Genomic DNA, 11905 nt, shown 5'->3' on the forward strand with positions numbered 1-11905 from the left:
AGCCAACTCTACCAGAAAATATATCGATGTCTTAGATGAAATGATCAATGATTATAACAACACAAAGCATTCATCAATCAAACTGACACCTGTTGATGCTAGTGATAAAAAGAACGAAAGCTTTGTTTGGTTCAATTTGTATTCCAAACACCCTCAAAAGTACGGTAAGCCACTATTTAAAGTCGGCGATAAGGTGAGAATCACTAAGAAAAGGGGAATATTTGAAAAAGGAAATACGCCTAGATGGACTTAGGAAATGTTTACATGTGTCACAAGTTCAATATACGGATCCGCCAACGTATAAAATCACTGATCATAATGGTGACGAAATACAAGGTACGTTTTATAAAAGAGAACTTCAAAAGACAAGTCAAGAAGTATATAGAATTGAAAAGTTATTCGAAAACGCGAAAACAAGTCTTTAGTCAAGTAGCTCGGTTATCTCGACTCGTTTAATTCATGGGTTGACAATAAAAGCCTTATAGCCTTGTAATAGTCATTTTCAAACCCAGTTTGGGTTTGGAAATGAACCTTAATCCCTTTTATAATCTACTAAAGTCATAATACGATAATCATACATACAACTGTTTGTAACAGGTTTATGACTTTTGAATGTCATGCTTTTTGTGCAAATTTTAAATTTTGTAAAAATGTATTAAGATGCTCATCTTGTGGTGGTGGATTTCCAAATCCAAATACGACCCAGATTTTTTCAGAGTTTACGGAGATATGGCTTAAACAGAATGTTACTCCGTGGGTTGAAGCTAATGGAGGGTGGGAGGGCATAAACACGTTTCTTCAAGGTCTAAAGTCGATAGGCGAATATCTAAGGGAAAGCTTAACCTTTCTGTGGAACTGGAATAAATAATATCTTTTCAAGATACCCACGCTTTTTTACTCGGAATGATCAAACCAAACGACACTGTTTACCAAGACTTTGAAATTAGACATATAAAAGGAGAATATTTTGCATAGGCCTAAACGATCGAAAGTCCTCCAGCCGCCCCGTCACGATAATAAGAAAATTAAAGTTTCATGGTTAAGGTGTTATTCGAAAGTTTTAATACTTGTTTTATATTTATGGTTAAGGAAAGACCATAAATTTATAAAATTGTGGTTACTTCATGTTGACATGAAAGGAAAACTGCTTTAGTATATTTCTTTACGGAAGGGAAACGAAAGGGAAACGAACGGGAAACGACCGGGAAACGTCCGTGAGCCAGAAGCCTAATTGTACCTCTACTGTGTCCTATCATTAACAGCTTAACTTTGCAATCAACGATTACAGTCAAAAAGAGTGCGTGTATACGTGAATATTTCTGACATATCAAATAATAATACCACGTGAAAGTATTGAAATTTTTAATACAAGTTATACGAACACACATCATAATAAGCAAGCATAGCATCTGAAACATTATTATACAATTTAGATAATTAATTATATTAGAAAAATAATGTCAAAGTAATAATACAATTAGTTAATATAGCAAATGCATCACAAATGCAACTTGATCACAGATCACATGCTCATCCACAATTGTGTAACGTGTTTCTTTTTGTATCGGTTTATTGCATCGGAATATTCGGATCTGGCACTTTACTATTTTATAAGTTATAATTTAACACAACTATCGGACATGTTTGGGGTTTCAAAAAAAATGTATATCAACGACCGAAAGACCATTTAAATGCATAAAATATTGTCTGCAACATTAACAAAAGAATGCATCTATACTTTTATGTTGTAATGCTGTTAACCAAAACACAAATTTCTTCATTTACAGAACGAACGAAATCAATATTAAAGAGTTTCGGTAAAAAGGATGTCTTTCTTCGAAATCCACCATCACAACCATCGCGTTATTAACCGAGACATTTATCACCTTTAAGCAAATAAACTTTAACATAAAGTGTGTTTTGTGAACGAGCGTAATTATCTATTAACCACCATACACGTAAATCACAAAAGGTAATATCATTGCGGCGAATCGTACGCGTGTACATGTGCTGGCGGGGCGTCATGGGGATCATCGATGGGCTCCATATCGCCGTCCATCTTCTCGTTTAGTCGTCGGCCGCCTGTTCCGAATCTGGGGATGAAGCCCATGCGCAGTTGTTCTTCGCGCACGAGTCGCTTGGTGCGCAGGAAGTAGAGGAGGGCCGCACCTATAACCATGCCCGGGATCAGCATTGCGAACGCGAGACCCGCCATCGCACCTGGGGAATACAGGTAGATACACACAGTTAGCTTCCAGTTTATTAACTTGGATAATTACGACTTTTGCTACACAATATCATAACTACAAAATATTTACTATTCTTATTACTATGCAGCGTAAAGTTATTTCATGTAATGTGACGCATAGGGTTTTAACTATTCATTGAACAGTAATTTCGTGCGATCAAATCAGTGCTCGATAAACACTCTAATGGAGTTACTTCAATAGTTACAACTATTCAAAGTGCATTTTTCCCTGCGATTAAAGCGATGCTCGAAGTCCAATCTGATTAAATCATCAACAGTTTCTAACATTCTGCGTCCAGTTATTTCTTGTGATTATTAATCTGTTATCAAAAGTGAGTGAAGTTTAAATTTTAGTCGCGACTCAAACGAAAAAACGTTCACTAATTAACACATGCAATAAAACAAGAATAAAAATTATCTTTGATACATTTTAATTTTATATATAGTTGTTGCATTCTCGTGTTTCTGCATGACTGAAAAAAAACATCTATGAAATAAGTTTTCGGTGAACGTATTTATTTTCTAAATACCTAACCAAACGTGCAATAGGTACATGTATGCACACGCTTAACAGAACAAAACTTTACTCTTTTTTTAATTTATCTATAAACTTATTCATGTAGAAAATAAAACGTCAAACACGTGATACATTTTATGTTTTTAACATTAACGATTTTTGTATCAAAAGCAATTTACTGTTAAATGCTGACGCATTAATGCTACATATTGCGATATGTCCGACGTGTTGAAATTGTCAATGTTTTGAAGGTCTGCTTGAAATCGAGAATCAAGACTGGTAATAAAACTTATACGCTATATTCCAAACTTTGAAGTGTACGAATGAGGTTTATCATTTTCCTAAATATTGCTGGACAGTTGACACAAGCTATTCCTTTTATACATAGTTTTACAATATTAAGCACTATTTTATCTCGGCTGACGGTAAAAGGTATTTTTTACCGCCACTGTATCCACTTGACATCCGTGTCGAGGCTTGTTGTTGCGACTGGGGACTGGTGTTACCGGAGTTCGAAGAAAAGTAGTTCCCTACGAATGACAGAAGAGCAATCATCATCATAATCATCATAATCATCATCTTTATAAACGTTATGATCATGATCATCGCCATCATTTACTCCATGTTATTCTGCAATCATCAATTTCACCGTCATCAATATCAAGGTCTTAGACAACATAACCTGCGTTATCCTTACTTTAATCATCATTATCATCGCCACAGTTATCGTTATAATAAAATAATACTAAAATAATGATACTATTTAATAAAAATTATCATCATATTCACCAACATAATCACCATCACCATCATCATCATCGTCATCATCATCATCATCATCATCATCATCATCATCATCATCATCATCATCATCATCATCATCATCATCACCACCACCACAAGTCTCATCTACTCTTGGTGGAGTGAAAATATAGTCCTTGATCACGCTAGTAAAAAAGGCGATTTTTTTCCCTGAAACAAACATATTCTCAGTAAAAATAGACGTACTTGTGTATACATCACAGGAAGCGTTCGCGGAGATATTGTTCCGGTTAAGTTTCGGGTCAAGCGCTGTTATCACACAGACGGACGAACTCATACAGTACGTGAACGCCCGACAAGCGTCAGCTGTGTACTCCATGCAGAGTTTCGCGCATGCGTCCTTTGAGACGTTGCTGAACTGTAGGTCGACGGACGTTGTGAACACGCGGCCCGTGGTTTGGTCAAAGTCGCTGATGTATTTACCTGTTATGTATATAAACTGATTGAATTTATTATATTGGCTACTGTGAAAAATGAATTTCCAATTCTAATAAAAGAAAGTACACAAATATGTCATGGCAATCAGGCCTTGAGCGTTATATGCATCGATACGATGCCCTTATAAACATCATAATGGGAAAATTGCATACCGTATTATTTTCCCAAAACGAACAGTCAAGTTTACGGACACGCTCAAAACTTTCAACAATCGACAAAAACAACAACAAGATTCAACATGATGAATCTTAAGCCAGTCTGTGTTATCAACTTTTACATGGTCTGTAAACACTTCAGCCAAAAATCTTTAAATGTTGCTGATCGAAAATTCAGCTACACCTGACATGTAGAATTTGGAAATAAAAAACGTTAAACAGGCAAAGAGGTAGGTCTAAATTGCTTCATAATACACATGAGTTTAATTTCTCTGTAAAAACTCAGACAATGTATTTCCCCTTAGAACAGATTTTTATGACACATGCATGTAGATTAAATGTTTTAGAACCTCACCATGCGGACTTCTGTAATTTGTGAAACAAGCGTCGCTTCGAACAAAAAATAACATCGCCAATGCTTACAGGCCGTACAATCGTTTTAATTAATAGAACGTACGTGAAAAATGTGAGCACGAGCCACCGGACGATTTGAGGGTCGAGGATGCCATGTCCAGGAGATGCTTGCTTTTAAGAATGCACACGTTTGCCTGATAGCAGTAGTCGAAAGACTTGCACGCGATCCCGTCCCCATCGGCGGTGGTACTCTTGGAGCATCTTTCTGCGCAGAAGTTCACCGATTGGACGTCCGTGATGGTGACGTCACCTTGCGCCTGCAGCGTTTGTCCAGGGTAGGGGACGTAATTGTCGACGTAGGAGCCTATGAATTTAAAAACATTATAAGATTAATAAACAGAATAATGAACCTTTATTCGACACAATGAATTTCAACAAGCGAAGCTCTGAGCAAATTCCTGTCCTCATAAAAAACATGTGATTATTTTTTCGTATTTTTTATGGTCTTAATTTGTTAATTTCTGTTATTTGTTTTGTTTTTCATTTTTGATTGCAAATTATACATTTACAAATTTGATTGAGCATAAATGTTAAATCTTTTTTATTAAATAATTAACCAGATACAACAAAAAACATCAGTCAGTGGTAACCGTTAATCTACAGGGCAGGCCCGATGCGAGGAGTTTTTGATTTTTTTAAAGATTCTCTGACGTTTAAAAGTAAGACTTTGTGCCGGTTATTAATGGGATATACACGTGCGTGTACGTTGGTCAAGGTAGAGCTTAAACCTACATCAGCAGCGGATAAATGCCAATGTCAAGTGACAAACATTTGACAAATCAGCGCTGGCAAATTTTGATGACAATATGATCGAAGCCGACGATATCGTTTGGTCACAGACAAATCAGTTTCGAGGATTGTTGGCAGTATTGTTAACTTCACAGGAGTTACAAACAGTTACAAAGAAAAGGGCCCAAATGAACGCTGAAAATAAATTATTTTTTTCTCCATATACAACGAGTTAAAATCGCGGCATTATAACTTATCTAGCTTAAGTATGTGAAATTGAAAGTCGATCGACACCGAAGTTAAATTTGCGGACATTATCAAATCAAAGCAAAAACTATTTATCGAAAGATTTTTTTTACAGCGACGTGTTTACAGAAAATATTAAATACATACTTTACAATGTTATTATATAAATTTATGTTTAGCAAAATATTTCAATTAAAAAATATGTTCAAACGTCCGTCTCAGCTAGAGTCCTTACGTGAGTACAAATCACAAGGCATGCGCGTCTGCGTCACGTTCATTCGCTGATCCGGTCGCTGAGTGCTCAGGTAGCAGCGTCCGGTGTCGAAGCAGTATCCGAACGACTGGCAGTCGAACGTCGCCTCGGAGAGACACCTGGCGGCGCACTGGTCCACGGAAACGCCCGTCAGTTGCGCGTCTGGTGACGTCACTATGACACCGTGGCGCGCGGGAATGAAGTGCGCGAGATTTGTACCTGAAATAAGATGTTATTATTGCATTTTACTGTATTTTTGACCTTTTCTTTTACATGTTATTTGTTATGAATCATAGGACATTGTTGGTATAGTTCATACTGTTGATGGTTGTTCTCTCGGCTACTGTAAGAAAGTTCAAGATATCAGCAAACAAAAAAGCTTATGAATACAATACTCGTATAAATTGTAACTAAGACAACTATGTTTAGCAAAGGGCCTGCTTCTTATCATGATGCAGATTCTGACCATGGAAAAGAAGAAAACAATTGATGACTATGGCGATTATGAAGAATATGGCATGATTATTTATGAAAATGACTGTTGTTTTATTGTTGTTGTTGTTATTTTTAGTTTTTCATCGTTGTTGTTTATGATGGGGAACGCGATATTTACTTGTGGTGGCAGTGCTATCAGGTCTCAAGATGTCCTCGTCAAATAGAAGCGCTTTGTACACAACGTTCTGAAAGTTTAAAATGCAATGCTGTAAATTGTACTAAGCAAAAAGAGTTTAATCTTTGTGAAATCAAATGTAATGCAGTCACCATGCAGTACACACTGATAGTTTATGTTGTTGTATTTTATAATCTGAATTCAAAATAGTAATGCTTACATAGCTTGGAATACCAGAATATTTAAAGGACTTGTTCACAGAATTTTGTAATCTTAAAAAAAAATCTGTTTTACCTTCAAAACTTGAATATTTAATATAGTAGAAATTTATTATAAAATAATGAAGAAGAAAGTTTTGATAAACACTCTGCATTATTCAGGATTCGAACAATGGACCATCGGTAGAGAAAACAAGAGGCCCATGAGGGCCTGAATCGTTCTACTGCTATAAACACTGTGCAAGTTTGGAAATAATAAGATGGAAACTGTGTACTTAATCGCGCAAACAAGGAGTATTTTCTCAAATTCAAGGGGAGATTATTGTGCACTTATTTTTCCGATACTGCTCATATTCAATAGAGTTCAAGTCCTCATTGATATAAAGATACTGTGAAAATTTGGAAATAATTGGATGAAAACTGTGGAATTAATTGCGTAAACAAGCGGGATTTCAAAATTTTCTCATATTCAAGGGAAAGTCATTCTGGACTTATTGCTTCGATATTGCACTTTTTAAAAAAGGATTTGAGTCCTCATTGATACAAAGACACTGTGCAAGTTTGCCAAGAGTTGGATGTAAATTATGGACTTAATCACATTAAAAAAACTGAATTTTCATTTTTTTTTCTCAAATTCAATAGGAGATAATTCTGGACTTCGATATTGCTCATTTTCAATAGGGTTTGACTCATCATTCAGATAAAGACACTGTGCAATTTGGGAAATAATTGGATGAAAACTGTGGACTTTATTGCGTAAACAAGCCTTATTTCACAATATCTCAAATTCAAGGGGAGTTAATTCTGGACTTTTTACTCTGCTGTAACCCATTTTCAATAGGGTTTGAGTCCTCATTAATATGAAGACACTGAACAAGTTTGAAAAGAATCGGATGAAAACTGTGGACTTAATCGCGTAAACAAGAAAAAGTCTAACGCACGCACGCACGGACGGACGGACGACGGAAACCACGCCATGACATAAGCTCTTCAGGCCTTCGGCCAGTAGAGCTAAAAAAGCTACTCGTCATCACTGGAACATTTAGGCTTTTAAGTTTCCCTAAAAAACAGTCTATTTTAAACGCTATATAATAAAAAAGCGATGTGTTTGTGAAATACTATATCCCCATATATTTGACCTTTGACCTTGAAGGATAACCTTGACCTTGACCTTTCACCACTCAAAATGTGCAGCTTCATGAGATACACATGTATGCCAAATATCAATTTGCTATCTTCAATATTGCAAACGTTATGGCAAACGTTAAAGTTTGCACAAACAAACACACAAACCAACCAACCAACCAACAGACAGGGTAAAAACAATATGTCCCCCACTATAGTGGTGGGGGACATAGAAAAACCTTTTTTTATTGTCGACGAATAGCGTTGCAAACGCTTTATTGTTTCGCCGATTTCGATTGATGATTATTTAAATGACAGAAGAGACCTTTTATAACATTGTTCATAGTTAGACCTGTTATTTCGCTAGTTTGCATATAATGAACAATTTGTCTTGAAAATTGTCATTTTGCCAAACAGTGAACGAATTCTTTAAAAGCCCTTAAATATCATACCCCGTATATCACGTCTAATCATACATCATTATGTACAATAAATAAATAGAAATAGACTTTAAACTTGTAATTTCACATACTATTGTAATAAAAGTCAAGATGATTGCCGTCCATTTCAATCAAATAAGTTTTATATACGTCATAAGAACACATGACGTCGATGGTCTCACCTGTCCCGTGACGTCATCGTGTACGGTGACGTTGAGGCCAATGCCGTAGACGACGTCCTTGAGAATGATGAACGCCTCACCGACTGTCGGCTCCACTGGGGCAACGTTATCCACCGTCTCTACAAGCGAATGGCAACGCAAAAAGATTTTACTAAATTTGTTTTATAAAAACATCCTTTGCCTAATGGTGCTATTACCGCTTGTTAGTCAATGATTTTTTTCCACTTACCAATTGATATTTCATTGGGCAAAAATGGCTTATAGTTAAATAATACTCAATTTACTTAAAATTAAAACAACATATAATGCGGGTTTATATTAGTGCAAGTGGTTAATTCAGTCATTTCAACCCTTTGTTAATCAATTTAAACAGCGGATATATTTTGACCGAAGTTTGCAACCTTGTGATGTTGAACTGAACATCCGAAACTTATTCCAATCCAGATACAATTAAGGACATCTTCGCAATAAATAAATATGGCTAGTTGATACTCGAACAAAAATAAATTAATACTCGTTTGAAAACGCAAATTTAAATCACAGCCCGAGAAAATCTAGGTTAACTAAAAAAATGCCTAAAATGGGCCTTTTCACAGATTTTGGCATGTTTTGATGTGTGTCATTAAATGCTTTATATTGATAAATGTTAACATTGGATATACAAAGCTCCAGTAAAAAAAATCAAGAATAAAATTTAAAAAGAAAAAAAAAGGTAACCCTCAGCAGGGCTCGAACCACTGACCCATGGAGTCCTGGAGTAAAAAGTCTCCCAGTTAGACCACTCGGCTATAATTACGGAATCAATAACAGTTGTATTTTAAACTTGATATAACCAATCCTCGTAGGTTCACAAAATATAACGACAGCAACAGAACTCTTCAAATTATTCATTCGTTTCGCGTTGCAACGCTTTATAATTTTCTGGTTTTAAAATCGTCGAAAGCTGCACATAATGGCTATTTTAGAGCATGGTAAATGTTCAGTATTACTGTTTCCTCACAAATATCATAACTAAAACGAAAATTTGCGAATCTGAAACAACTTTTTTTCAAGTTTGTCAATTTACCCAAACGTGAAAAGGCCCCTTGAAAGGGTTGTGTATGTTTATAAACTATAAACAACGTCATGAAAGCTCATCACAGGCCTCAACATAACGGCACACCTCCAAAAAAATTGATAATCATCAGTACAATTTTGGCATGCGTACTTGAATAGTGATCACATATATCGCTGGGTCTAATCGCTTGGCCACTCTGGGCGGCGTGTTTCTGACTCAGCTGACACTTCCCGGCCGACTGGCAGTAGTCAAACCCCTCGCACGAGAACGTCGTCTCGTTACGACAAAACGCCGCGCACGTGAAGGGCGACGTGACGTCACTGATGATCTTGTCGGCGTTGTAGACGGCCACGTTGTTTGACGTCTTAGTAAAGTCCACTGGAATCGTATTTGTAGAATGTTTAAAAGATCTAGATTGGTAGTGTATTATTTCATTTCCAAAATTGGTAACAGTGAACGCTTCGTTTGCTGCCGAAATCGTGATAAGGGTTCTCACTTAAATTGACTTTTTAAACGAGAAGTCGTTAAACTTTACATAACATGTATTTCAATTAACTCATTTATGCCTAGCTTCTAGAAAAAAGGCCTTGGCAAACAGCGTAGACAAAGATGAGGCGCCGCACGATGCGGCGTCTCATCTGGGTCTGCGCTTTTTGCTTAAAGGAATTTCTGTAAGAATTATTCTAAATATAGAAATACATATACTAGACATCCCTAATTTTGGAAATAAATTGATCCAATTTAGAAGGATGGGAGAGTCCAATAGGCATAAATGGGTTAAACGTCTGACGATGACTAGTTTCAAAAGTAAAAGTTACGGTTCGGTCTATTTGTATCGGTATTTTAACATTAGTGTATAACAAATAATTGAAATCATAAACATATTTGTAAAACTTTGAAAACGAATTTAACGTTTAACGATGTAAGATTTGCAATAGGTTGAAGTTACAAAAGTATGCACTCATTATCGCCGCGGTTTTCTAATTCCGTTTATAATAAAGGCGAGCCATGAACACGAAAGAAGACAAAATAACAAATTGTTTGTTAATAACTAATACTCACATAAATACGGTGCTTGTTCCACCATCGTTGCTAGGTAATAGACGTAGCCGTCGTCCGAATACGTAATCGTCGGGTCTTGGAAACGTATGAAGGACGCCGTCGTGTAAAACGACAACATCTGCTGTACATTCTTTGTGAACTTCTTGAGGTTCGTGTCCAGAGTGGGGTGATAATTACCTAAACATGTGCATCATGCATGAGATGTTTGTAATGTCAAGTTCATGGCTTTCAGGAAAAAACGCATTATAAAACTTACCATTTCGTGTATACGAGTGAATGCACGTTGGTTTTACTAAAATGTTTGGCTATGTGAACCTTGGTGGCGATTAGGAAGAAATGTATAATAACAGCTGCACTGAATGATGACTGAAACATTGTTGTGGGAATGAGCAAAATACCAAACCTAGATATGGGGTCGGACATAATATGAACCATTACTATGGCATTGGCAAAATCAGTGCGAAACCAAACGCTGGGATAAGACTGTAACGGCAAACCTCGCTATGGCATCGGAAACAGTGCGAAACCAAGCGCTGGGATAAGACTGTAGCGCCAAACCCTAGCTATGGCATCGGAAACAGTGCGAAACCAAGCGCTGGGATAAGACTGTAGCGCCAAACCCTAGCTATGGCGTCGGAAACAGTGCGAAACCTAGCGCTGGGCTATGACTGCAAACCTAACGAGTGGTCTAAGGTGGGTTTATGCAAAATTGTTTTTCCTTTATGGAAATCTTTACGTCGGAGTCATAACGCTACCGAATACATTTGAGTAAAGTGCCGTGTAAATAACGCAGTGACGTTTCCGTTACTATTTTTAGTATGGTGACTGGCATGCAGATTGAGTGGAAAGTTGTTTGATATGGACATTAGAAACATTGAACATGTAAACCAGTATGTGAGTGAGGGAAACCATGTTATTATCAAACCGTGTTATTATCAAACCGTGTTATTATCAAACCGTATTTTTATCAAACCGTGTTATTATCAACCCGTGTTATTATCAAACCGTGATACTATCAAATTGTGTTATTATCAAACCGTGTTATTATCAAACCTTGTGATTATCAAACCGGGTTACTATCAAACCATGTTATAATCAAACTGTGTGATTATCAAACAGTGTTATTATCAAACCGTGTTATTATCAAGCCATGTTATTATCAAAACCGTATAACTATCAAACCATGTTAATATCAAACCGTGTTATTATCCCACTGTGTTATAATCAAACCGTGTTATTATCAAACCGTGTGATATTCAAACCGTGTTACTATCAAAACATGTTATTATCAAACTATGTTATTACCAAACCATGTTATTATCAAACTGTGTTATTATCAAACCGTGTTATTATCAAACCGTGTTATTATCAAACGGTGTTATTATCAAA

The 11905-nt window shown here is 36.4% G+C and overlaps 1 protein-coding gene across 1 annotated transcript in view; it reads right to left on the reverse strand.

The window, feature by feature from the left end:
• Nucleotides 1-1345: 1345 nt before the first annotated feature.
• Nucleotides 1346-11905, reverse strand: part of LOC127834810 (uncharacterized) — a 39318-nt gene continuing 28758 nt past the window's right edge. The window contains exons 23-31 of the mRNA XM_052360867.1: nt 10517-10693; nt 9605-9832; nt 8398-8516; nt 6436-6502; nt 5805-6041; nt 4638-4898; nt 3774-4010; nt 3209-3295; nt 1346-2220 (exon numbers count right to left, since the gene is read on the reverse strand). Of these exons, the coding sequence (XP_052216827.1) occupies nt 1979-2220; nt 3209-3295; nt 3774-4010; nt 4638-4898; nt 5805-6041; nt 6436-6502; nt 8398-8516; nt 9605-9832; nt 10517-10693 (1655 nt within the window). The 3' untranslated portion in view covers nt 1346-1978. The remainder of the gene's footprint in view (nt 2221-3208; nt 3296-3773; nt 4011-4637; nt 4899-5804; nt 6042-6435; nt 6503-8397; nt 8517-9604; nt 9833-10516; nt 10694-11905) is intronic.

Source organism: Dreissena polymorpha, chromosome 6, assembly GCF_020536995.1.
Source record: "Dreissena polymorpha isolate Duluth1 chromosome 6, UMN_Dpol_1.0, whole genome shotgun sequence".
Lineage (NCBI taxonomy): Eukaryota > Metazoa > Mollusca > Bivalvia > Myida > Dreissenidae > Dreissena > Dreissena polymorpha.